Source organism: Perca flavescens, chromosome 24 (genome assembly GCF_004354835.1).
Source record: "Perca flavescens isolate YP-PL-M2 chromosome 24, PFLA_1.0, whole genome shotgun sequence".
NCBI classification, from domain to species: domain Eukaryota; kingdom Metazoa; phylum Chordata; class Actinopteri; order Perciformes; family Percidae; genus Perca; species Perca flavescens.
Window position 1 is genome coordinate 3323850 of NC_041354.1, and position 26011 is coordinate 3349860.

The window sequence follows — 26011 nt, forward strand, 5'->3', positions numbered from 1 at the left end:
TTGACACAGAAGTTGTGGTAGCGGTTGCTAGAAGTCGTCATGAAATGTGTTGATTTTAGATTCTCTCTTCTTTCTTGCTGTCCTTTTTGAGTCATACTCTTTCATAAATAAAGCTAGGTAGCTAGTTAGCTATGTAGTAAAACAATCACAATGATTCAGAGGTCTGGAAACAAGCTAAAGCTGCGCAGGAACCCCACTGAAAGTCCAATCTTTCCTGGATTTAAAAAAATAAAAAAAAAACACACCCAGATTTACTCAAGCTTGTAAGATACCCTGCTATTATGAAAAAAACAATTCACCCACATTTACAAAATATAGATTATCTGTAGAGGAAAAAAATAAACATTTAAATTCAGCAGATTCAGAGTGGCTTCATGACACACGTTAGAAAAAGTCACATTCTGATGGATCAGAAGTCTGTGGACTGCATTTACCGTATTTAACTGTGTCTGTGACTATATGCAGCACACACACACACGAATGCCCCTTTATAAAGTCAGTGCAGCTACATAGTCTGTCAAAAGGCACCTGAGTTAAGCTCCAACCTGAGCTGGAGGTTCACCAGTGTATCACTCACTCAGACACACAGACACACAGACACACAGACACACAAACACACACACACACACACTAACATTGTTCCTGTCCCTGACTCTGGCTCTCCTGAGTGTCTTTGCCCCAGCTGAGGCCGTTGATGGGTGCGTGTTTGTCCCAGCTGTCCGTGTTGTGCCCGTGTTTCCTCTGGTGGCGTTTGTAGTTGTCCCAGTGGCCCGTGGTGTAGTCGCACTCGGCGCAGGCGTACGGCTTCTCTCCCGTGTGCCGCAGCATGTGCCTCTTCAGGTTCATGCTCTGGTTGCAGGAGTAGCCGCAGACGCTGCAGTGGAACGGCTTGGCGCCCGAGTGGATGCGCTCGTGTCGCCGCAGGTTGGCAAGGTTTCCGCAGGCGTAGCTGCACGACGGGCACTGGTAGGGCTTCTCCCCCGTGTGCACGCGCAGGTGGCGTTTGAGGTTGTCGAGGTGCGAGGAGGTGTAGGGGCAGTGCGGGCAGCGGTGTGGTTTCTCCTCTGAGTGGGTGTGGGCGTGGCGGGCCAGGTGGTTTGGGTAGTGGGACAGGAAGGGGCAGTGAGGGCAGCGGTACAGCTTGGTACCATGCTGACCCCGCCGGGGTCCCCGAGACACGGCCGGGCTGCAGGGAGACCCCGACCGATCTTTGGACAGCAGGTCCAACGAGCAACGACGACACACCTAGAAAATAAATACAGAGCACACGGTCAAATGGGTCATTTCTGCTGAGGATCGTCAAAACTGGCCCATAATGATGGTCGAATAATCCTAAACAAAAGGTTTGTTTTATATAAGTAACAGGGCCGAGGGGCAGGGCGACGGAGGGCAGGTATTTAAATTATGTCCCCTGTAGGGCTGTCAAAGAATTTTATAAATATTCGTATTGTAAAAAAAACAAAAAACAATCTAACATTCAATTATGAAAATTCATATTGTGAGAGAGAGTAGAGAGTGTCATAAACACGAGTCTCTTGCAGTTTCTTGAATTTGTCTGATGACAGAAGTTCCCGAATCTAGTCGCCTACACGCGAGGTGAGAACCAGGAGGTGGACAGCCGCTGTAGTGCAGCTACTCTCTCTCACAATATACATTTTTATAATTGAATGTTTGTTTGATTTTTTTTTTTTTACAATACGAATATTTATTTTAATATATAAAATTCTTTGACAGCCCTACTGGGGACATATTTTAAATCCTGTTACTGCTCCCCCACTTTCAGAGCAGAGAGAAGAGTTGGTTTCTTACTGTGCGTTCAGAGCAAGAAGCTTCCCACTCTGAGGGCAGACGGCAGTTTTCACACAACAAAATCAGTCAAATAGAAGTTGAAAAACTTTATTATTATATTATATTATCGTATTATAAAAAGGGGGGGGCAACCATGACTTGCTACTAAAAAAAGACGCGAGGTATATTGGATATTCACTTTGCAGACGCTATCGCCAAAAGGCCTTAATGATGAATTTAATCTCAACATTATGTTGTGCTAATTTGATATTTTTTTCCTTACTAGTTTTTTGTTTATAATAACTGTTATTGTACATGTGAATATGGACTGCTACAATGTAAGTTAACCAATGTGATGATCCACTTTTGAATGGACTGTGTCCTCTTTGACTAAGTGTGGAATAATATCGGGCTAATGACAATGCACTAATTATCCATTGTTTTTAAATGTATTGAGTGGCCTTTTCCTGTTCACAGTCCGTGATGGGAGCGCCACTTTTGTGAATGAATGACGTCATTCAAGAGCTGGACCTGATTGGTCCTGATTAGTCAACCAAACTATTTAAGGCTGTGGTTGAGGTGAATGTGTGAATTTACCTGATGAAGGTCTGAGACCGAAACGTTGTATTTTTCTAAATAAATTATTGCTTGTGTAATGGTCAGTGTGCAGGATTTTCTCTAAAAAACTGGGATTATCATAAATTGGAAATGCAACGGCTGTAATGTGGAAGTTTGTGGTGGTCAGAGTTTCGGTTTGCTTGTCGCTATGGAAACAAACAAACACATTGCACAACCTATTTTTTTCAGCATTAACTTCACATGAAGAAATCCTTTTTCTACAAGCGATGAGAAAAAAAAACACAGAACCAAATCCAAGTTTTAGCAATCGTACCTGCCCTCCGTCGCCCTCCACCTCCCCCTCGGCCTTGTCCCCCTCCAGGTCGGCCTCCTCCAGCGTGAGGCCACACACCCGGCAGCACAGGGGGAAGAGGAGGACAGGGAGCGGGGCGGAGGGAGAGCCGAGGCCCCCCAACGTCTGGAGGTACCCTGAGTCCTGGGACACTCGCAGGGTCAGGTCTGACACTACTGCATGGGGAAGAGAGAAAATAAAAAATAAAAATATCAATGGAGTCTGGTCTGGTCTTACTCTCAAATTCTACTTTGCATATTCTTTCATTTAACCATAAAGAACATTAGAAAACCTCACTAAGAATAACCCTAAGGGACACCTGGATAGCTCAGTTGGTAGAGCGGGCACACACAGAGGTTTACTCCTCGACGCAGCGGCCATTGGTTCAACTCCAACCTGCAGCCCTTTGCTGCATGTTATTTCCCCCCCCCCTCCCCCCCTCTCTCTCTCTCCCCTTTCATGTCTTCTGCTGTCCTGTCAATAAAGGCCTACAAATGCCCAAGAAAATAATCTTAAAAAAAAAGGAATAACCCTAAGGTTTTTACTGATAATAACTAACTAATCTTCCATCTAAAGCTTCCTCATTTTACTTCATATACTCATCTTTAAATATAAAAAAGAAATTCCCTTCTGGTTCTCATTTCCTGGAATGGTTTGACTTCCTTACTGACACCCTCTTTGAAGTACTGTTTCTCCGGATAATTATCAGCTAAACTTTAAATATTAAATGTAAGAAATGGTCTCTGATGCAGCTCAAGTCAGCAGAGGCCGATGAGCACTCAACCAGGGAGAACTTCTCTTCCTCATTTTTTAAACTCTTTCAGTTTTGACTAGTTGGTTCCTCTTTTATGCTCAGTGCTTCCAAAATTAAAATGTCCCCATGTAGGCGCAAAGAACCTAAAGTGTTGAGTGCAGGGACACCCAACATTTACATACCACAGTTCAGGACAGTTTCTGTCCCCTTATGAGTCTTCAAATCTTTATCATCTGCCCAAACTTGCCTGAAAGAAATTCTTTTCTGGCAAACATTTTTAAAATAAAACAAACCTGTAAATAGCTCTTGGTGAGCAAAAGTAAATAACTTTACCACTGTTAATCAGTGAAATCATCCATAGCTTCACACAACCAACAAGACATTTTAATTTATTTTCTACTGTGGTAATTACTTAATTAACAATTTGATGCCTAATTAATTGTTTAGGTCATTTATGAAGCAAAAATGTGAAACATTCTCTGGTTGCAGCTTCTCTACTGTTGAGAATGTGCTGCTTTTCTCTGTCTTGTATCATTATAAATAGAGCTGCAAAGATTAATCTGCCAACTATTTAATTAATCTGCAACTATTTTGATAACCAATTAAATCGATTTGAGTAATTTTTTATATAAACAACAAGTAAAACTGTGATTTGTAATGTGAACAGTTTTGTGTTTGTTACCTTCTTCAGTTTCAGCGTTTGCCTTTTTCCTCCTCCCTCGTCGTTTCTCCTTCTCCCTCCTCTGTGGTCTCTCCTGCGTGTGCATGCGCTGGTGCCTCCGCAGGTTGCCGAGGGAGCTGCAGGCGTAGCTGCAGTGGTGGCAGCGGTACGGCTTCTCCCCGGTGTGGGTGCGGGCGTGGCGCTGCAGGTTGACCAGCTGGGCCGAGGCGTAGGGGCAGACGGGGCAGCGGTATGGCTTCTCTCCGTCGTGGGTCCTCATGTGGCGCTTCAGGTGGTTGGAGTAGCGCGATGTGAAGGGGCACAGCGAGCACGAGAACAGCTTAGAAGGGATGTCACCTGCCCCGTCTGTCTTACCTGCGCTTCTCCTCTTCCTGTCGGAGTCGCCGCTGATGGTTCGGTCGGCCTCCTCCACCTGAGACGAGTCGACTGACGCTTCATGCTGGAGGCCTTCCTCACAGGTCAGACAATACAGCTCCGCCCCCAGGTCCAGGCCCACACCTGCAACAAACACACATCACAGAGACAAAGACAGATTTATCTCCTACATTGTTCAATTGCAGAGAATGTTAAATCTTTGTAGAGATCTCAAAATTAACATTGAATACAACTAATTAACTGACAGAGGCCGAGATGTCTGAGGACATTTTGACAAAACTTCCCCCTCTACATTTTTGTCTTGGTGGTTTTCTTTTATACATTTTCTAAAGAAAAACAAAGTGAGTTACCTAGATCTAAACCTGCTCCCAGAGGAGAGTCTCCCAGAAGTTGACCACATCCTTTACAGGAGAGGAAAGCTGGGAAGGTGGAGTCTGTTGGTGCTGAAGGGTCGTCCTCCACACTCAGAGAGAAGACCGTCATACCTGAAGAACACAAGAAATAAAAAACATTGTTCATATATGGAAAAGGAGCTTTGCTGACGCAAATTCAGCAATTTTTCTCATCCAAACTGACATAACATATTGCTAATGTAGACGTATGAAAATTGAAGACAAACATGGTTAACATTTCGAATAAAACACTTACAGAGCAGGTGTGACAGAAGCCTGGGAGGGATATGAACAGTTTGCTCTTCTTTATTTGTTTAACAAGACATGTCAGCTTTGGCAAGACTCTACTGTTTGCTCACACCTACAGCTTGAATTCACAATGACTTGGAGGAATATTGTTATCAAACTATTCTTTTAAAGTCAGGTGTTTTTAGTTGTAAGTCTTAAAACCGTACAGAAAGGTATCTTTCAACCCCTACACCAAGCTTTTGTATTGACATTTCCAGCAGGCAAACACTGCCAAAATGTCTCACAACGTTCCAGTATTTGTTATCTGCTACCTTGGCATTTTAAACTCTGGTCGATAAATGAGGACTATGGTTAACTGCTCCTCAGATCTCTGCAGGGTAAATCCAGACAGCTAGCTAGACTATCTATCCAATCGGAGTTTTCTGTTGCACGACTAAAACTACTTTTGAACGTACACATGTTCCACCAAAACAAGTTCCTTCCGAGCCTATTTTGCAGCGGCACCGTGGCTTTTCTCCGGTGCTTAGCACTGCCCACGACGATTATTATTGGTTTAAAGAAATGCCAATAAACCAGAGCACATTTTCCTCCCATCCCTGAATGCTGTGTGGGGTAGCCAGACCCACAGCACCTCCAGCGATCTTTGGAGGAGGATCTGGCAAAGCGAGACTATCTGCTACCTAATGTACGATCCAATGTGTGTGTGACTGACCGGACTCTCTATCCAGCCCCATGATCTCGGAGTCTCCAAACTCCAGCTCTCCGCTCAGCAGGAAGTCGCTCTCCAGAACCAGGCAGCCCGGCTCACACACCACCGCCCCATCCTCCGACTCCACTGAACACAAATCACAAATATTTCTCATGATTACTCGTTTAAAAACATACTTCCAAACACTAACTAAGCAGTAAATACAAATATCGAGCACGTTGAGAGGTTTTGGTGTCTGCTTTACTATTTAACGCCCTAAAACATATTTAATCACAGTTTCTGTTCAAATTGTTTATATTAGCACCAGATACATTTTTATTTCACCTTTATTTTTACAGGCAAGTCATTAAATTAAGGTTCTTATTTACAATGATGGCCTGACAAGTGGCATAGCCACTTAGGGAAAGGGAAGGAGGGCTAGATAATAAAGACACTGAACATGCCGCCTACTTTAAATGCACATGCAACTGCTTTACAAAACACATTTTTATTTCCTGTAAACTGAAAGGAGCTTTATATATACACTGCATGTATTGCACAGCAAGATGTTCAGATTCCCTACAAATGTTTTAACCAAAGCAAAAATGTATGTTATTTTAATATTTCATGCCCTCTTTGTAACCAAGTAAAACAACCCGGACAGAAGGCAGACTGATAATTAAATTTGTGCTCAGAAAGAAAATGTGAAAAGAAGAAGATGGACAAGAGTAAAAGATAGAGACAAAGCGAGAGAGTAAAGTGGGTGAGAAAACAGACAAGTAGAGGAAATCAGTGAGGATGAGATAAATGCAGAGGAGGAAGAGTTGGAGGGTGAGGAATGAGGCAGAGGGAGCCAGGAAAAGGAAGAGGAAGAAGGGATAAGATACCGAACAAAGTTTATGGTTTAGACACTTTTTGCCCATTAGTTTTGTTGATACTAGTGATATTGTAGTAATGAATTAGTTAAAATAATGAAAACATCAACAACAAACATGGCTAAAGCAGGAGTCTAAAAAACCTTCAACCTTGGGGCTGCATCTGACAAAGTTTGTAACTTTCTGAAGCCCATCATGCCCACTTTATGGAGTGATTGGTCAGGTGTTTAGAGACAAACGTCTCTCTCAAGCGCTTGTTTTCTATTATGCGCACAACTACTTCGGTCACTTTTTGCATGTATAAACTTTTGCAACACCATGACTTAGTTTGAAAAAAAGACTGCATCGTTATCCCCATTTATAGGATTCATCATGTCTCCCTCCTCTCCATGATGGCAGTGAAAAATAATACTTTGTTTTGTTTGTTTCAAGGCCAACATTTACTCATTTCAACTGAGGGTTACAAGATGCTGCTTCTTGAATTATTTTGTGTCCAAACTATTGATATAGTCCAGTGTTTAACTGTGAAAACTTTACGTATTCTGACAACGCTACTTAGTATTACTTTTAGTCAGACTTTGAATAAAACTACTCACGATCACTGTCTGAAGTCTTTTTTATTTAGAAGCCTGGTTAGACGTATACATGGTCAAGAAATTGCCATTCAGGAAAAATAAATAAATGGGGAAAGCAAGTTTCTCTAATCCTCATCTCCGATTTTCATACACCTGATGTTTTAAAACTTCTTACTGAAGAAAGCTGCCTGAGCTGGTTAGTTAAGTGTTATGTTAACACACAGGTGATTTATGGGAAAGGCGTTGCTGAGACACCATGACATGAAACCCTGAGCTCAGACAATGGAGCCCAAATTCAAAGAGAAAAACTAGATTATCCAGCCAGAGTAGCATTTTTCTAGACAAACCAGGTGATGTGGGGGTGCACATGTAAAAAATGAAGGGAATGATAGAGAGAAGTCAAACAGGAAGTGATGAAAGAAAGGAAGGAAGAGGAAAGGAGGGAGAACAGAGAGGTCAGGTACGGGCCTGCAAAGAGGAAGTGGAGACAGGAAGCAGAGAAGAGGAAGCCCAACTGAGCCAAAACATTCAGGATGAGATAACACACACAAACATATCTACTTAAAAAAAACTTTTAACAACATTTTATGCAAAAGCATTTAGAGCAATGGGAGCCGGACCCTCTTGTGGGCATCAGGAGTCCACCACCGACACTGCTCTGAACTCTCGTAGTGACAAACGGCGTGCGTATCTGGGTACCGTGCTGGCTAAAACTCTTGGGCTGTGCAGGATCCTCCATCTGGAGAAGCTTTGAGTCAAGAATGCAGGATTGTATTTTGATCGCGATTTCGGCTCCAAACGATCACAAAAACAATGTAAATTGAAAAAAGAAAATTATAAATTATTCTTAACATTTAAAGTAAACTCTTATTTTGTCTTGTGTTCTGAAAGACACGCACACTTTCACCCCTCACGAACGCTAAACTCACTCAGCCAACATTTGAATATATATATATATATATATTTTGTGTTATTGATTTTAAGGGGAAAAGTATTAAAGGGGATTTTCACGGTTCAAGGTGTTTTCACTGTTGATTTGTTTAACTTAACTGCTTTGTGCTCTTGTTTCCAACACTGATCCTTGCTTTGCAGCTACCTCACCATAGATGTGTATAGAATATGCCAATTATAAATGCATGTTCTTTCTGCACTCTCTTTTATGCCACTTTAATGATGTTGAAAGAAAAGGGAATAGATCAAAATATATAGAATAAAAGGACAACATATTTGTCATATAGTCTTCTTCTCTGTCAATGTTTATATGTTCGACCAGTTAGGCAAGGCTTACTCTTTCCTGGGCTACACTTTGAAGAACAAAAAGCATAGGAATATAAAAGTTGATTTTACATGGACAAAGAACACCAAAGAGCCACTTCCTTAAAATGTGGTTGGTTATAAAGAGAAAGGCAGCTCATTAGACAGGAGACTCAAACAGCTGGAGGACAGCAGTTAAAACTCACACTTCACCGGCTGGGGGTTGGATTGTTTCCTCCGCGGCATCTTCGCCTCTTGTTGTCCCGGATCCTGCTCTGGTTGTGGGGCGACACCACACACACAGTGGGCTCAAGTCCGTCCGTCCGTCAGCCAGCCAAGCAGCCAGCTAACTGCATATCATCATCATCATCATCACCTCCTTCCTCTTCCTCCAACGGACAGTAACGTTAGCAGCGGCGGTGTCATCACTACCAACTAACGTTACTGCCTGAAACGACACCAGCACCGATTAGAAAACGGCTTCTTAAATCCAAAACATTTCAAAATACATGTATTTCCTGCTGCAATGTAATGCTAAAGTAACATTAAACACACGCCTGCCACTTCAAACCTAACATTGTGACCCAGTATTTGTTATTGTTGTGCAGTAAATAGACGGAGCCATTTTGTTAGCCAACTAGCTAGCTATTCAAAATAAAACCGTTTAAACTACAAACTTAGAATAAAAAGTACACTTGTAAATACCACTGCGCTGATAAACACACCTGTGATAAAGTCCACAAATATACTGTCGTCGACAAAATGTCGCTAACTGGTTAAAAAAAATTGTCTTTTGTTGCCAAACAAACGCACACGCCACTGCTGACATACGCCGGGTGCGAGCTCCAGATGACGTCAGTGAAAGGAGCAGAGGATTGTGGGTTTTGTAGTCCTTATATTGAGTCGCTTGTCTTAAACAAGACATGTCAAACACTGCTTCTGGAGCGATTTGAGTAAAATACCTTTTACAATTTATTTAATGTAAAATGCGTATAATGAATATGTTTATAAACTGTTGGGATTTTAATTTATAAAAAAATATTACATTTGATAAACTCTTCATATGTTTTGTGTGCACAAATCTTAATTTGTAAAGTAACTAAAGCTGTCAGATAAACGTGGAGTAGAGAAAGTGACATGTAAAGAAAATACTACCTCTTTCTCCACTTCCCCCTTTCTCTCTCTCTTTGCTTCATCCTTTTCCTCCACATTTTCTTTTTCTATCTTTGCCTCTTCTTGCTTTTTCTCTACCTCTTCTTCTAACACCTGCTCTTCCCCTCTTCTATCATCTTTTCTCTTAACTTCTCTATATTTCCCCTCACTTTCTCGTCCTTTACCTCCTTTCCTTTCTCCATCATTTCTGCCCTAATCCTCCTAATTAATTACAGCCTTAATCTTCGTTTTCTCTCTCACAAACCTCTTCTTCTTCTTCTTTTCAATTTTAATATCTTTCTCTATATCTCAAAATGAACACAGACCAACGTGTTTTAGCTCATATTAGTGTGCAAAATAACATACACAAAACCAAAATCTGTATATGGCTTAAATTCATTTAATATCATTAAATTCCATAATAAATATAATACAATAGTGATTATTAGACTGTGAAGTTTACATTAACTATAAAACATATCAGTCAACTATATTTATCAGTTGTATCAGTTTCTTCCCCAAAATATGTTCCTAAGAGTATCACTTTGTTAATTTTCTAGGACTTAACAGATTTAATTATATTATTCCTCTTTAATCAAATGATCTCTGTTATGATTTTTTTCTAAATATATAAAGACTCATCATCTACATATCATCAGATGTGTCTGGTTCTATGTCTGTTAATGAAAATACCACCAGTGAAGAAAAATAAAATATAAAATTGATTTGAGACCAGTTTTAAACATTTTTATTGTCCGGTATCACATCCTCAAATAGGGTCTGCCTGGTAGACTTAACTCTGTAAAAATGCCACTTAACTTATAGGCTCTGGAAAATGGTGTACCCAAAATATGGTGTGCTGTGAACAAACAGCTACAAAAATAGAAGTGATTTGATTCTGCTGGACGACACTTTGATGACAAACATTTTCATTAACTGAGAGCTCAAACCTGTGGCCTTTAGGTGCTATACAAACAAATAATATATATATATATATATATGTATTTAGCGCCTTTCATTCACAAAATCGGAAAAGTTCCATTTCAATATTGCGTGCCACACGGCTCTATCCTGACCCACTACTTTTCTCTTTGTGTTACCACAAGTTGTTCTCATAAACCATTCGTACATATCACTACGAAAAAGTAATGCACTGTAATTCTTATGTTTTCCACATATGTTGTCAGCACCATAGTGACTTGTGAGTGAGTGAGGATGTTGGGGAGGATGGGTGGGTCCTAAAACCTGAGGGTTCAACCCCCATGTCCTGCACGAGTACTACTAAACACAATCTTTTTCCTAAACTTAACTAGTCATTTTGGTGCCTAGAGACTTAACTGTCGTCGCTGCATAACGCTCACTTTTTGTCGGCTAAACTCAACTGCCACGGTCCCTGTAATGACCGACAGCTTGTGGTGCTCTCTACCCGACTTAAAGTCACTTTTTGTCAACTAAACTCAACTGCATCGGGTCCTGAAACGACACCGGGCTCCCTGTAACCTTTTCTTGGCTAAATGTAACTGTGAAGACCGCCTACTGAACTTAACTTTCCTGTGATTGGTTGTCACGTGACCAGCCGGCATGGAGGCGCCTATTTTGTAAGATGTCATAGGAATTATTGTAGGCCTACGTAACTTTTTGTTCGATATCAACGAACCCGTTCATGAGAATGCGTTGGTTACCACTAGGTGTCGTCATCCTCAAGCACAAGAACACAAAAAGCCATCAGAACTAAACCCTTTGACAATATTTAGGGTTGGTTTGATCACGAGTCCATCATGGCCTCAAACTCATCAATCCTCTGCCGGGTGTTTCCTCTACGGATCCTTCTGTAGGACACAGTTTTGTACAATGACGTCTGGCCGCTGCCTTTCTTCTTGTCCTCCGCTGCGTCCGCCTCGCCGTTCACATTGTTTTTACCTTCTTCCTCTTTGTCTCCTTTGTCCTCCTTCACGTCCATCGCAGGGCTTCCTGTGCTGGATGAGTTTGGGGACGGACTGAGCTTTTTGCTTTCTCGTCAGCCGTTAACGATGACTCAGCAGCTGCATCCATCAACGACACTTGTTTCTGCTCCAGCCTGCAACCTGATACAGTGGAAAATATTATCTGTCTATTTTGTTTAATTAAAATACTCTTTAAAGGTTAAAGCATGATTTAATTGGCTCGGTGGAGCTTTTTTCATTATCATTTGCTTTTGGCAATAGAGTGAGTGTCATCTTTGTGGAATTTTAATTGGATTTTAATGAATGAATTAACTCTCTGACCTGAATCTCCACTGTGAATAATTGTGTTTCCAGCCAATCATAGCTGCAGTTATGTAAGACCCTTTGTATACTGCAAACTGTATTTCAAAATGAACAATTTTCAGCTAGATATTTAAACACTTACAGCCACTAATAACTTAAAGTTTAGGAGTTAAAAAGAAGTGAAAGCAGAGGGGGAAATAGTGTTATTGCTCTTTTAAATTACTTTTGTTGGCTATTCTGCCTATTTGCATCGCCTTTTATACACTTAATTTGGTTTCATCTTGTACTTTTCAACCAAAGAAAACTGATCTAATATATTTTTCACAGATAATTTCAATGTAATTGAATCAACTCATCTTTCTCATTAACTCAATCTAAATAGTTTGTCAGTTTCAAGTCAGATCAACTCAAGTTTATCACGTTTATATTCATTAAATTTGTGGTAAAAACATTTCATCCTAACTTTCATTTGGCTTAAATGTGTTTAACTTGTTGATTTAATTCTAAATTGACTTTATTTACATTAGAAAGAACTATTAAGGACAAGTTAAGCTGAGGCCTATACTCAAAATATTAAGGCAGCCTGTTGAATTTAATTTAATTTAAAGTTAAAACCCTATGCTAAGATTATTATAAAACCAAACCCCATCCAGAGACCACTTTAAGAGTCTAGATTACCTGTCCGTAGTTCAGGTGTAATATCTCGGATGTCGTCAGCTGCTGTTTCCGCTCGATGTCCTCCAGAAGAGGAAGTCAGCGATGGCGTTTCAAGTCGCTCTGGCTCCTCCGACCTCGGTGTTTCCTCCTCGCTCAGACTCAGACTCGAGTCGGTCACGGAGGCGGTTTGTGTGAGAGAAGCTCCCTCCGTCTGCGGCTCTTTGTCGTGGCTCGGCCATGTGGGATAAATGTCCCCGTTTGGTTGGCTGGCAGCGGCCGAGCCTTTCTCTTCTTCTGTCAGGTCTCTGGGAGCTTCATTTCCTGTTTCTGCACCAGCATGACTCAGCGTTTCAGCACATTGTAGAGCTGATGAAGCTGATGGAGCTGATGGAGGAAATGGTTGATAGGCATCTGATCCATCGAGCTGGTTGGCTGGCTCATTCTCTCCTTCTTCTTCCATCTCTTCTTCTTTTCCACCAACCTTTTCTTGTTTCTCTGCCTCTCCTTCTCCCTCCATCTCTTTTTCTTTTCCAACAATCTGTTGTTCTTCTTTTTCTTTCTCTGCCTCTCTTTCTCCCTCCATCTCTTTTCCAACAGTCTGTTGTTCTTCTTTTTCTTTCTCTGCCTCTCTTTCTCCCTCCATCTCTTTTCCAACAATCTGTTGTTCTTCTTCTTTCTCTGCCTCTCTTTCTCCCTCCATCTCTTTTTCTTTTTCAACAATCTGTTGTTCTTGTTCTTCTTTCTCTGTCTCTCTTTCTCCCTCCATCTCTTTTTCTTTTCCAAGAATCAGTTGTTCTTTTTCTACTTTCCCTACTTCTCTTTCTCCGTTTTCCTCTATCTTGTTTTCTTTTCCAACAATCTGTTGTTCTCGTTTTTCTTTCTCCATTTCTTCTTTTCCATCAACCTGTTCTTTTTTTTTTCTCTATCTTGTTTTCTCCTTTTCCTCCAATCTTCTTCTTTCTCTACCTCCTTTTTCCTTATCCTTCCATTTCTTCTTTTCCATCAACCTGTTCTTTTTCTTTCTCTACCTCCTTTTCTCCTGTATCCTCCATCTCTTCTTCTTTCTCTACCTCCTTTTCTCCTTTATCCTCCATCTCTTCTTCTTTCTCTATCTCCTTTTCTCCTGTATCCTCCATCTCTTTTTCTTCCTCTATCTCCTTTTCTCCTGTATCCTCCATCTCTTCTTCTTTCTCTACCTCCTTTTCTCCTGTATCCTCCATCTCTTCTTCTTTCTCTACCTCCTTTTCTCCTGTATCCTCCATCTTCTTTTCTTCCCTCCTGTATCTCCATTTTCTTTCCTGTATCCCTCCATCCTCCACCTCTTCTTCTTTCTCTACCTCCTTTTCTCCTGTATCCTCCATCTCTTCTTCTTTCTCTACCTCCTTTTCTCCTGTATCCTCCATCTCTTCTTTCTCTACATCCTTTTCTCCTGTATCCTCCATCTCTTCTTTCTCTACCTCCTTTTCTCCTGTATCCTCCACCTCTTCTTCTTTCTCTACCTCCTTTTCTCCTGTATCCTCCATCTCTTCTTCTTTCTCTACCTCCTTTTCTCCTGTATCCTCCATCTCTTCTTCTTTTCCAACATCTTGTCCTTCATGTCCTTTTATCTCTGTCATGCTGTCTTGTTCTTTTCTTTCATCCTCTACCTCTTCTTTCTCCTTCTCTTTCTCTGCTCTGTCATCCTCTCTTCCCTCCTCCGTAACCTCCTTTACTTCTTTTTCCTCCATCTCTTCCTCCCTCTGTTCTTCAACCTTGTCTTCATCATGACTCTCCCTCTCCTTTTCTGCTCTTCCATCCTCCATAACCAACTTTTCTTCTTCCTTCATCCTTAACTTTTTCTCTCCATCTTTTGCTTCCTCATACTCCTCTCCTTTCTTTATCTCCCTTTGTTCTTTTCTTTTATCCTTTACCTCTTCTTTCTCTGTTCGGTAATCCTCTCTTCCCTCCTCTGTAACCTTCTTATCTTCTTTTTCTTTTGCTTGCTCCTCTTCTTCGTCTACCTTTTCTTCCTCCTTTTCTTTCTCTTCTCCGTCTTTTATAAGTTCATTTTCTTCTTCTCCCACTACGTTTCTGTGTTCTCTATCCTCTTCTTCATCCAGTCTTTCTGTCTCTTCATCTACCTCCTTCTCCCTTTGTTCTTCCTCTTGCTCTCTTTGAGTCTTTGCTTCATCCTTTTCCTCCACATTTTCTTTTTCTATTTTTGCCTCTTTGTGCTCGTCCTCTACCTCTTTTTCTAACACCTGCTCTTCCCCTCTTCCATCTATCTTTTCTTCTTGCTTCTCTACATTGTCCTCCCCTTTCTCGTCCTCTACCTCCTTTACTTTCTCCGTCATTTCTGCCGTTTCATCTTTGTTTTCTCTCTCACAAACCTCTCCTTCCTTCTTCTTTTCAGTCTTAATATCTTGCTCTACACCTCCTCCACGTACCTCTTTTTCTTCCCCCTCTTCCTCCCCCACCTTTTCTGTCCCTTCATCCTCCTCTTCTCTTACTTCTACCTGCTTTTCTTTCTCTACTTCAACATTTCCATCATCTTTGGCACCTTTATCGTCTTCTTTCTCTTTTTCTCCTCGTTGAAAATATTCTTCCTCTTTGCTCTCATTTGTATCTTTCCGGTCTTCAACCTGTTGCTCTCCTCCATCCTTCTGCTTCTCCTCTCTGTCTTCCTCCATCGTCACTTCATCCTCTACCGTTCTGTCTCCTGCTTGTCGAGCACCCTCCTCCTCCCCTGAAGCAGTCCCGTCAGTGTTGTCCTCCTCTCTGTTGTCTTCAGACAGCATCGTGTCCTCTAAAGACAGAATATCTCCAAACAGGCCGACTGCCTGAATGAGCCGAGACACTATGGAGTTTTCCTCCAGCTCCAGGCTGTCTGCAGACGTCCACCAGCTCGCCATGATGCAGGACAGCAGGGGAAACCAGCTGCTCAGTTTGAGGAAACAGAGTGAGAGAAATAAACCTGCATTTGTCCCACAGCACTTGTTATGAAAGCATTCACACTCACAAAGGATTTCATTAACGCTGAATGGCAGAAACACATCATTTCTCAATCTGGTGACGTGAAGGCCACGTATTAGGCCCCGGGTTTGTAATACTTTAATCTTTAAGGTATGATCTCTCTTTCTCTTGCTGCTTTACTTCTTAAAATAACTACCATGCAAACATTTCATATTGTACTGGTGGAAGAAATACTTATTTAAAGTAAAAGCACCAACATCACAATGTTAAGTACTCAGTTGCAACTGAAAGTCCTGCATTTCAATTTTAGCAAAAGTACAGATATATAAAAAGAAAAGAATAAAAGATCAACATTCCCAGTGATTTATCCGACTGTGGCATGTAAAGCTTCGCAATAATCTGTAATGAGTGTTACAGTCTCATGTGTGTTTGCATTATGTCACCATTTCTTCCCATCTTTACTGCAGCACACAGCTAAACTCTTCTCAAATAATCCCATTTTCCAGAAAGAAATACAAAAGGAAAAAGGTTTACAAAAATCCTTAATCATTTGAATATTCCTCTAAATGACAAAGAGTTATTAGAGTGTTGTTTAGTCAATAAATATCAGTCAATCACCTGAAATCTCTCCAAATATATCAAAAGCACTTCCCCCAAAGTCCCGTAGATGGTGGTCTAATGTTTATTACAGCTCGTAGACTTGATTTCAGCATCATGCAGAGTCACGAGCATGTTCAGCAGGCCACAAATCTTTCATAATAACCAACAGTTAGTAGAATTAGGAGTCATCTTTCCAGGTAATGATCCATCTGTTTTCTTAAGAAAGAAGGCAAGAAAGAAAGAAAAAAGGCAAGAAAGAATGAAAGAAAGAAATAAGGCAAGAAAGAAAGAAAGAAAGAAAAAGAAACCGAAATTGGAGTCAAATTGTCCAAAAAGGACACAAATATAAAAGGGTCTTCCCTACAGAGCTGTTTGTTGAATGTAGAAATATTTTACAGTTTGTTAAAAAGTAAGAATACCACTAGTGCATTTGCTGCAGAAAACAATGAAAAATATATAAACGTTAAGCGTAAGCAGCATAAGCAGCATTTCCTGCTCATCTACGTCCTTATTCCATAATCTAATATGGATATCATCCTAAATTGTTGTAAAACTGTTATTTTTTTTATTATTTTGTGTGTTTTTGTCCGCTGTGATTTAGTGTTATCACGGTGAGTTGTTTGGTAATGTGGAGCCTAATAAATTAAATGTATAAAAATCACGAGTCATCATTTGTCGAAACATTTATTTCAATAATAAAATAACATGACAGTACAAACAGGATTTGATTTGTTTTTCAAGAGGTTCACATCATCGTCAATGAAAATATCAGTTTTACATTCAGCGGTGGTGCAAACAAAACCTTAATTTTGGAGTTAAATAGTTTTATTAGTAACAAGGCTCTAAATATTCATCCTTATAAAGTTGTGATGCATAAAAGTGCTCATTTTCTCTAGAACAGTATACTGCACTTGTTTTCAATAGATTTTTAGGTGTTTTGCAAGATAAATGTTTTAACCTAAATTCTTCAGATTTAAAGTCCACGATGAGTTTGAACTAGCAGCACACTTTACTCTTATTTCCTAAAACTGCATCAGTAGTTTCCTCTAAGGTTCACCTCTGCTCTGTGATTTGGCTTCTTGCTGCACCCTCCAAGCGGCGAGCACCTCGTCGTCGTCGTCGTCTTTGGCCTCGGCGGCGGCCCGAGCTCTGGCCCTCTGCCTGGTCTGGGCGATGAAGGTAGCGATGTCGTCCTCCTCCTCCTCCTCGTTGTTGGCTTCCTCCCTCCTGCTCCTCGTCACTTCCGTCTCGCTGCCTTCGTGTCGCGAGCGGTGAGCGAACTTCCTCTTAGTGTTGAGGTCGTGGTAGCTCTCCGTGCCCTCGGCGGCCTCGCCGTACGCCCGGCTGTAGCTGTGCGACTGCGGGAAGCCGTTGCTCGAGTCCTCGCTGGACACATCCTCGTGTAACCTCGACCTGTATCTGGAGGCGACGCCGTACGTTTCCTCCTCTTCGTCCTCGACAGCGTAGGACGCCCTGCGGCTCGAGAAGTCAAATTCGGAGGCGGAGGCATCGAGGTCGTCGTAGGGATCCTCCGGCGGCCCGGCGACGGTTGCCGAGGCCTGCTTCCTCGGGGGAGGCCGGACGCTCGTCAGCCAGTCGTCGATGCTGGTGTTCTTATCCTTCTCCAGCGCAGGGTTGAGATTCAGGCACCCAGAGAGGCCGAAAGTCCTCGCAGGTTTCGACTTTTTCTTTGTTTCCTCAAGAAACTCCTCCTCCTTCTTCCTCCTCTCCTCCTCCTCGTCTTCGTCCTCCTTTGGTTTCTTTTTCTTGTAGAGCGTGCTGCGCTTGTTGTCCTCCAGGATCTTCTTCTTTTCGTAGGAGGCCATCTTGCCCCTCATCTCGGATTTCATCTCCTTGTCCATGGCGTCCAGTTTTCCCATGTCCACCTGGTCCTGGAAGAGGCTGAACAGAGGAACGCTGGTGGTGGTGATCTTGTTTTTCTTGGAGCCCAGAGTGGAGCCGAGCGTGGATCCCAGAGCGGAGCTTCTTCCAGTGAGACCAGAGAGGACTGAGGCGGCCCTGCCTCGCCCCTGTGACAGAGCGCTGGAATAGGAAGCACCGCTCAACAAGGACGCTTTGTCATCGTCCAGGCCTCGGCCCGACACCAGGCTCGTCGCACCGCCATAGCTGAGCTCCGATCCAGCGCGTGACGGAAGAGGCAGGCTCATCTCGCTTTGCTTCTGCTTGATGGTTTCAGAGACGACATTAGCGATCCAGTTTTGAATGCTGGCCAGGTTGACCATGGGTTCCCCCCCGGGGCCCTGCACAGGGGCAGCTGGGAGGATCGGAGGAGCCGGAGTCACGGGGTTCACACGCTGCGCTGATCTCAAGCTGCGAGCCTGAGAAACTGAGGATATAACAGACGACCTGCCGCTCAGCACGGACATGTTGTCGTCGCTGGCGACGCTTGGCGGGCCCGTGACGCCGGCGCCGGCCCAGAAGGCGGAGAGAGGGATCGTACCGCCACTGACGCAGCTCTCGTTCTCCCAGCCACATATGGACTGACTCTCTTCTAAGTTCTTCTTCGAGCGCTCCAGGATCTCCTCGCGTCTTTGCCTCCGCTTGACCGTGGCAGAGTCCTCGCCCCGACTCATCTCCAAGATCTCGTCCGTGTTCTCCTCGCCGAGGCGCTTCTGCTGCCTCAGCTTCCACGCCTGGTAGGCCGTCAGGTTGACATCTTGGAAGGAGGGCGTCTTGGCTTCTCCCTCTCCGTCCCCTTTGTCTCCATCTCCTACGGAGCTCTTCTCGCCGTCCTCTCGATCTTTCTTGTTCCAGCCAAAGTGGATCCTCTTGACGCGCCAGCGCTCCAGGGCCGTCATCTTCTCCTTGTTCTTCTGGCAGAAGTTGTACATGGAGCTGGTGTCGGAGAGGATGCTCTCCACCTCCTCATCGATCTTCTTCTTCCCGCCTTCGGTGGCGGTGCTCTCGCTGCTTTCGTCGTCCTCCTTCTTGCGGTAGCGAGCGGCGGCTTGTTCCTCGATTTCCCTCAGCCGCTGCTTCCAGAGGTCGGAGTAACTTGTGCAGCTGGAGGTGGACATGGCGTCTGACTGTGGACGTCTGACGCGACGCTTCAACCGCTCTTTCACAGCTCGTACGTCCTCGCTGGTCACGCTCTCCACGTCGGCGTCTACGCCTTCCTTCGTCTGCTTTGCTCGGCCCTCCGCGAGAGGCTCCTCATCCTCGGCGTCGCTGTTCAGCTGCGCCTCCCACCAGTCGTCGTTCTTGTATTTCTCGTTCCTCCTCTGCCACTCGCGGATCATGCTGTCGAGGCCGTCCTCGTCGTCGCTGTCCTCTCCGGCCGCCTGCTCGGGGAGTACGATCTCCTCCTGAACGCGGCTCGGGCCCGGGCCGTCCTGCCCGTGCTGCTGCACTCCCGTCACTCCGCTCCGGAGCGCCGCAGCCGCCGCAGAGGAGGCGACGCTGCTCATCACGCTTTCTCCATCCTCCTCCTCCTCCATCATGATGGAGTGCGCTTTCACCCCGATCATGCTCTGCTCTTCCTCTTTGTCGGTATCCTCATCCTCGTCGCACGCGTCCTCGCCGAAGATGCGAGCGCGTGCGTGTGCATCGATGACGGAGCACTGGCTGAGCGTTTCGTCGTCATCGTCGCGCTCCTCCATCAGGTTCTCGTTGAGATTTCTCAGCTGCTTCAGGAAGCCCTCGTTGGGGTTGATGGCGCGCTTCTTCCTCATGGACGTGAGCGCCTCCATTATGCTCATGTGCTGGAAGATCATCAGGTAGGACGCCACCAGGACAGCGGCGCGGCTGACGCCCATCATGGAAACCACCAGAACCTTTCCTGCAAGAACACAAAACTGTTGATTACAACCTGACCAATTTATATTAGATTTTTAAATGAACACATGTGCAGGTATTTAGCACGAAGAAGTCAGAGCACACAGTTATTAATACAGTTTTTTTTAAAACAACAAAAGTGTGCTTATTACATAAAACTTTAGCATAACATGTATTAAATGTTTAAACATAACTTATACATGCTAAATATGGGGGTTTAAATGAAGTCTTACCCTTTTTGTAGCTGTGTGAGATTTATTGTCCTCATTTTGTAATGCCAAAGAAACTAAACTAAAATAGAAACTACACTAAAATAAGTTTAAATACGGATTTATTCAGACTCTTATTGTGAAAAGCAAAACTCTCAACATAAGTTGAAAATCATCATATCATCAGTGCATCCATGTAGGATGAATTAAATATGAACATCTTCTGTAAAAGTCAAGATTGTGGCATTACAGTTGAAAGCGTTCAAAGAATTTGATTCCACAGGGAAGCAACGTCTTCAGGCAGCGGCCATGAATAAGAGACAATCAACACTGTGACTGTTACATGATCGTCTTCACAGAGTCACAGATGTTCTCTGTGTGCTCCTAAAAAAACTCTTCTCAGAAACACTGATGCTGGCAAGTCGTTCGGGGTTATCTTTTAAGAAATTAGCTTTCAGCCCTATCTGCTGAAAGGAATGTGTTGTGTTTTGTCCCTGTTGAGATACCATCAAATAAATCCAGGAATAAAAACCCATGTGAACTGCAGCTCCACAGCAATGATGACGAAAGTCAACAGAGTCTCCTTTATTCTGCACCCTAATCTGAAGTCAACAACTACCTAGAATCTGGAGACGAACGCATTTCTTAGTAGGAATAATATGTGTTCAAAACCTCCTTTTTTGTCACACGTCTCACCCTTGTGTGTCAGCAGGGCATCGTCCAGGAACTCGGCGGTGGGCCTGAAGTGCAGCGAGATGTCGGCGTCGGGGAAGTCGTCCACCTCGATGCCCATGTACTGGATGTTCATGCCGGCGTAGAAAGTCTCGCCCGTGTAGACCCCCGTGCCGTGGGCCGCGTTGAGGATGTGGGTGATGCCCATTCGCTTCAGACGAGCCTTGTTGACCGCAACGGATCTGAAAAAAACAATCCAGTCCTGTCTTATTAGATGTGATTTACACATCAAAACATAATAGGCCTAATGAATGAATAAAAAACTACTTCACAGAATTAAATTACAATCAAACAAAAATGTTAAGACCATGGTGCTCTGGCTCTTGTTGATGTTTTTCCTGCATAAAAAGGAAATGTGAAAACCAAGCATAGACATTCATTTTTGAGCATGCACACAGTAGTCAAGGTCCACTTAACTAGCTTGTTCTGAAGCTTTCGACCCAAAAACACGGTCTTCATCAGCTACTAGAGTTTGATGCATTGTGTGGAAGTGTAGACGTCCAAACTTTCCATTTCACGTCTTTCAAGAGAGCAAAACAAGTGAGCAAACTCCATCCACTGATGGCTGAAAGCTGCAGAACAAGCCAGTAAGTGGACATTTAGTTGTTATAAGGCAAGATGCTGTTTGCCTCCTCTGAACATCTGTTGGACTCACTTCTCGGCTATGAAGATGTTGGGCCACACCTCGTCCACGGGGTTGCTGGCAGCTTCCAGGCGGTCCTGCACCATGGCCCTCTGGATGTCCAGCACACATGGGGTGTTGTAGGGGCTGCGGTCGTCTATCATGTCTTTTACCCGGTTGTAGAGGTCTTCCACCATCAGCTGCTCGGCGGATTCCAGCATGGACTCTGAGACGGACTCGGCCCGCACGCTGCGAGGCGGCAGCTCTGAGGAGGAAAGACAAGAGCAACGGGGAAGGATGTATGTGTTGCTATGGCATCGAATAAATAAAGGGTTAAAACTCAGGAATAAAAGCACATTAAGAATCAGGTGCTCAACTGATTGCTGAGCCCGTAGAAGACTTAATATTCACTTGCAAATTCTTAAACATGAAAACAGTTGATTGACAAGAAAAATATAATAACTAAAGGTCCAATAAGTAGCTCTGAGATCAGCAGCAGATCTCACCACTTTTCTGAGCAGCTGTAGAACTTCACGACAAAACCCTCTTAAACCTGCTCAGAGCAACCATGCACCGAGCTATTTGAAACATGTTTCTCTGTTCCTATGCATGAATACTTCATAAAGATGTGGAGGTTCAGCTCCCTGTGGCCGGGGAATGAACCCCATCATGTGCTGCACTCTCACTGTCGTCCTACAGGACAAACTGCATGATGGTATGAATAGATACAGGGTGCATTTTAAAACGCACATGTTCCTGATCTCTCTGAATGCTGTAAAGCTACACAAAAACAAAATCCTGATTAAAGCATCAGCATCCTCCCTGCAGATGAAACATGCATCGTCCATTAAAGCTGCCACTAGAGTAACGCAGCTGCTCTGAGATGTGTCATATGAGCTAATTTCCTCAATCAGCGCGACTCCCGCTCCGTCAAGAACGCTTCCACTCGGTAATGAGCGGAGGGGATGTAAAGTGGATTCACTGTAATTGAAGAGTGCTTGACCAAATTAGAGTCGTTGAATGTGGACTCAGAAATCATGAATGCTTCCCCTCTCCTGCACATTTTCTCACACAAAGACCTGCATATTGTGATTTAAACCACTTCATGTAGAAAGATAAAAACACATGAGCACAAAACAAACTGAAATAAAAAATCTTTGAATTAGATTTTGAGACAGTGAAGCTCTATAAAACAAGGCCATAACATAAAGTTATATTGCAGGACAGTAAACTGAATATCTTTGAGTTCTGGCCCAAACCAGACATTTGAGGACATCATCTTGGGCTTTTGGGAAACACTGATCCACATTTTACCCCATTTACGGACTTTTTAGAGAATGCAGAAAATAATTAAACAACTATTTGGACGGAGCAACAAGGCAGGCCTGCTTGGTTGTTTCAGGGAATGACTGTAAAGATTTACAGAGAATATGTTTAGGGCATTTCCTCTCTAACTGGGACGTTTTGGGACTGAAGTAAACATATGCAAACAACCCAGAACGTTTCTTTCCTCCTATCCCAGAATGCATCTGTGGTGAGATTAAAACTCTGCAGGCTGTGGGTCTCACCCTCATTGATGATCTTCTTGGCGGCGATGGCGGAGGAGAGGTGGATGGGCTCCATGAAGATGCTGGCAGCGTCGGAGCCCGAGATCATGGAGAACCTGGACTCTGATGCCAATGAGAAGCTTTCAACAGAAAAAAAGGAACTTTATATAACAGTTATATCACAAATTAAACCTCACAGGGAACAAACAGGCTGAATGAAGACTTTCATTTGAAAAATCTTCTAATCTGCCTTTTTTTACATTAACAATAACATGTATTTATTACCTGACGATGTCATACATGTGTTGTGTTTAAAGGTTCAGGTCTCGTACCTGGGCGACGGGCAGCGCAGGTAATGAGACTGCACTCCTCGGACGCTCCTCTCCTCTTCCTCCTCCTCCTCCTCTCCATCAGGAACCTTCTGATCACTCTGCTCCCCGGTCGGACTGGGCGACGCCATGGCAAACAAGAGCCCTCCTTCCATTAATAAGAAAACACTTTCATTTATTAAGTTACAATTACCAGTATTTATTTAATTAAAAGAACAAAAGGGCACTTTAGGCACTGAGATAGGACAGCCAAAGACAGGAAAGGGGGAGAGAGAGAGAGAGTGAGAGAGAGAGAGAGAGAGAGAGAGAGAGAGAGAGAGAGAGAGAGAGAGAGAGAGATGGGGAATTACATGCAGCAAAGGGTCGCAGGTCAGAATCAAACTTGCAGCCGTTGCAGCAGGGACCAAGCCTCTGTAGATGGGGCGCACTCCCCACCAGGTGAGCCATCCAGGCACCCCATCATCAAATGTTTTTACATGAAGAATAACTTCAACATGAAATTAAAGGAATATTTAGTTGACTAAAACTAAGATTTTGAGTTATATTGAGAATAGTTAATCGACAGATCTGTAAAACTGAGTTTCTCCACAAAGAATCATGCAAAAGCACCACTTTAAATCTTGTGTTTCCCAAAGATGTGCTCAGACAAACAAATCATTCAGCATTAAAAATGACTAATGGACTAAAGGCATTTCAGGGTGCGTTCACACCTGTAGTTTGGTAGACTCGGTGCAACCTTAGTCGACTAGGACCAAATATCTGATTAGTTGACTAATCCACTAAGTGGAAGCAGCCCTACTAAACACTTTCACATTTATCTTCTGTCAATCGGTTAATTGATTAGTTTACTAAAAAAGAGAAAGAGGAAGGAGAGAGGAGGAAAAGAAGAAAAATGAGAAAAGCTAAAAGTACGAGGAGAGAAAGAAAAGGATGAAATATTAAAAGAAGGGAAAAAAGGAAAAGGAGGGAGTTAAGAAACAGAAATACAAAGTCAGAAGTGTGTGTGTGTGTGTGTGTGTGTGTGTGTGTGTGTGAGATATGAGGCAGGTCTATTTTGAGCAGCAGAGCGACAGCTGCCTGAGAGCCTGTCAGGCCTCAGAGCTCTGAAAGGCCACACAGCTCCGAGCTTTAAACGAAATAACAACACAAACATCACAAGTGAGAAAACTCCCCGACACAGAAAATCTCCTGATATCAAACACCACGCCCCTCTCTGTGTGTGTGTGTGTGTGTGTGTGTGTGTGTGTCAGTGAGAGTGTGTGTGTGTGTGTGTGTGTGTTCCTCCTACCTTGGCTGGTCACAGTGGTGGTCGGCAGCCAGCGGCCGTCAGACTGACACGAGAGAGAGAGAGAGAGAGAGAGAGAGAGAGAGAGAGAGAGAGAGAGAGAGAGAGAGAGCAGGGGCGGATCTACCGGGGTGGCATAGGGTGGCAAATGCCACCCTAAAAGAAAGCCTTGCCACCCCTGCTGCCACCCCAGTTGGCAGCAACAAATTAAAAGTTGTGGCCAGTTTGACCATTTACAAGCTTGAATCTCCAAAGTCCGACAACAGTCAGTCAAAACCTGTTTGCTTCCCTCTCACACATCTGCCACTCCTCACCTGGGTCTCACCTTAATGCCTGTCCTGTGATAAAGCCCCTTACTTCTATCTTACTTCTATCTCCTGGTAAGTGAGATCACATATGGTCGCCTCAAATGCAGGACACTGATTGCCTGAGATGAAGTGTGTCTGTATGAGTTTGTGAATGGCAGCCTGTGCCCTCTTGCAGTCTCTACATACTATTTCTCAAAATTAATTAAATCAATTACATTCAGTAAATACACATCTGCCATATGTTGCCAACCCTCAAAAATTCCTGCCCCCCTCTCGCCACCCCATAAATATTTTCTAGATCTGCCCCTGAGAGAGAGAAAGAGAGAGAGAGAGAGAGAGAGAGAGAGAGAGAGAGAGAGAGAGAGAGAGAGAGAGAGAGAGAGAGACCCCCCTCCACCAAGCCTGTACAGACACCCGACTTTACTTCCTTCTTTCCCACTGTCCTGTCTCCATCCTCCAATCTTTTCTTCTTTCTGACTTCCTTTTGCTTTTTTCTGTCCTTCAAGTTACTTTTATCCTTCTCTTCCTTCCTCCAATCTGTCACTTTCTTCATTTCCTTATACGTTTTCTTTCCTTCTTTGGTTTTTCTTCTGTCCTTTCCTACTTTCTTTTTTACTTTCTTCCTCTATTTCCTTTGTCCTACATTTTTCCTTTCTTCTGTTTTTCTTTCCATCCTCCATTCTGTCTTTTTCTAAGTTACTTCTCTTCTTTCTTCTTCTGTCATTAATTCCGTCCTTCATCTATCTTTCCTTTTCTAACTTGTTCTTCTGTACTTCTTTCATTCCTCCAACCTGTCCATGTCAAACTTTCCTTTCTTTCTTCTCTTCTTCCATCCTACAATCTATCCTTTTCTAACTTTCTTTCTTGTTTTTGTTGGTCCTTTTTTATATCTTCATCTTTTTCCTTCTTTCTCACACTTGTTTTTTCTTTTAATTTCTTTTTTGTCTTTCTTGGTGTTCAGTAGCAGAATGTTTTATTTGATTTATTTCATTTGGTATGCAGCGCACAGGTTTAGGTCTTTGTACTACAGCGTTG

The 26011-nt window shown here is 43.3% G+C and overlaps 4 protein-coding genes across 5 annotated transcripts; all 4 read right to left on the reverse strand.

Moving 5' to 3' along the window:
* Positions 1–78: 78 nt before the first annotated feature.
* LOC114550995 (zinc finger protein 513) lies at positions 79–9401 on the reverse strand. 2 transcript variants are annotated; one of them, XM_028572063.1, is made up of 7 exons: positions 9356–9401; positions 8749–8990; positions 5863–5985; positions 4860–4994; positions 4135–4632; positions 2681–2874; positions 79–1245 (listed from the first exon to the last, which is right to left on the reverse strand). In XM_028572063.1, exons 2-7 carry the CDS (start codon positions 8786–8788, stop codon positions 631–633), a joined length of 1605 nt encoding a protein of 534 aa, XP_028427864.1. In that variant the 5' UTR covers positions 8789–8990; positions 9356–9401; the 3' UTR covers positions 79–630. The 2 variants fall into 2 exon arrangements, with proteins under 2 accessions (XP_028427864.1, XP_028427862.1); XM_028572061.1 differs by having other exon boundaries at positions 9268–9395.
* Positions 9402–10370: 969 nt separating this feature from the next.
* LOC114551260 (males-absent on the first protein-like) lies at positions 10371–13114 on the reverse strand. The gene is made up of 2 exons (XM_028572430.1): positions 12619–13114; positions 10371–11778 (listed from the first exon to the last, which is right to left on the reverse strand). The coding sequence occupies exons 1-2, from the start codon at positions 13112–13114 to the stop codon at positions 11645–11647; spliced, it is 630 nt and encodes a 209-aa protein (XP_028428231.1). The 3' UTR covers positions 10371–11644.
* A 460-nt stretch (positions 13115–13574) lies between these two features.
* LOC114551261 (golgin subfamily A member 6-like protein 22) lies at positions 13575–15488 on the reverse strand. The gene is made up of 2 exons (XM_028572431.1): positions 14301–15488; positions 13575–14204 (listed from the first exon to the last, which is right to left on the reverse strand). The coding sequence occupies exons 1-2, from the start codon at positions 15486–15488 to the stop codon at positions 13575–13577; spliced, it is 1818 nt and encodes a 605-aa protein (XP_028428232.1).
* A 1329-nt stretch (positions 15489–16817) lies between these two features.
* On the reverse strand, positions 16818–23527 carry dusp27 (dual specificity phosphatase 27). Its single transcript, XM_028572006.1, has 5 exons — positions 23387–23527; positions 23076–23194; positions 21541–21772; positions 20850–21067; positions 16818–19948 (listed from the first exon to the last, which is right to left on the reverse strand). The coding sequence occupies exons 1-5, from the start codon at positions 23512–23514 to the stop codon at positions 17196–17198; spliced, it is 3450 nt and encodes a 1149-aa protein (XP_028427807.1). The 5' UTR covers positions 23515–23527; the 3' UTR covers positions 16818–17195.
* Between the last annotated feature and the right edge of the window lie 2484 nt (positions 23528–26011).

Excerpts from the sequence above, each read along its gene's own strand:
- LOC114550995 (XM_028572063.1), bottom strand. The coding sequence starts at position 8,788 with ATGCCGCGGAGGAAACAATCCAACCCCCAGCCGGTGAAGT. Across the intron at positions 4,633-4,859 it reads GGGAGCAGGTTTAGATCTAG|GTGTGGGCCTGGACCTGGGG; the intron begins GTAACTCACTTT and ends TGTTTGTTGCAG. Across the intron at positions 1,246-2,680 it reads TGGAGGGCGACGGAGGGCAG|GTGTGTCGTCGTTGCTCGTT; the intron begins GTACGATTGCTA and ends TTTATTTTCTAG.
- LOC114551260 (XM_028572430.1), bottom strand. The coding sequence starts at position 13,114 with ATGGAGGGAGAAGGAGAGGCAGAGAAACAAGAAAAGGTTGGTGGAAAA. Across the intron at positions 11,779-12,618 it reads TACACCTGAACTACGGACAG|GTTGCAGGCTGGAGCAGAAA; the intron begins GTAATCTAGACT and ends CCACTGTATCAG.
- LOC114551261 (XM_028572431.1), bottom strand. The coding sequence starts at position 15,488 with ATGGCGAGCTGGTGGACGTCTGCAGACAGCCTGGAGCTGGAGGAAAAC. Across the intron at positions 14,205-14,300 it reads AGGAAAAAGAAGTAAAGGAG|ATAAAAGGACATGAAGGACA; the intron begins GTTACGGAGGAG and ends AGCATGACAGAG.
- dusp27 (XM_028572006.1), bottom strand. The coding sequence starts at position 23,514 with ATGGCGTCGCCCAGTCCGACCGGGGAGCAGAGTGATCAGAAGGTTCCT. Across the intron at positions 21,068-21,540 it reads AACATCTTCATAGCCGAGAA|ATCCGTTGCGGTCAACAAGG; the intron begins GTGAGTCCAACA and ends TGTTTTTTTCAG. Across the intron at positions 19,949-20,849 it reads TGCCCTGCTGACACACAAGG|GAAAGGTTCTGGTGGTTTCC; the intron begins GTGAGACGTGTG and ends GTGTTCTTGCAG.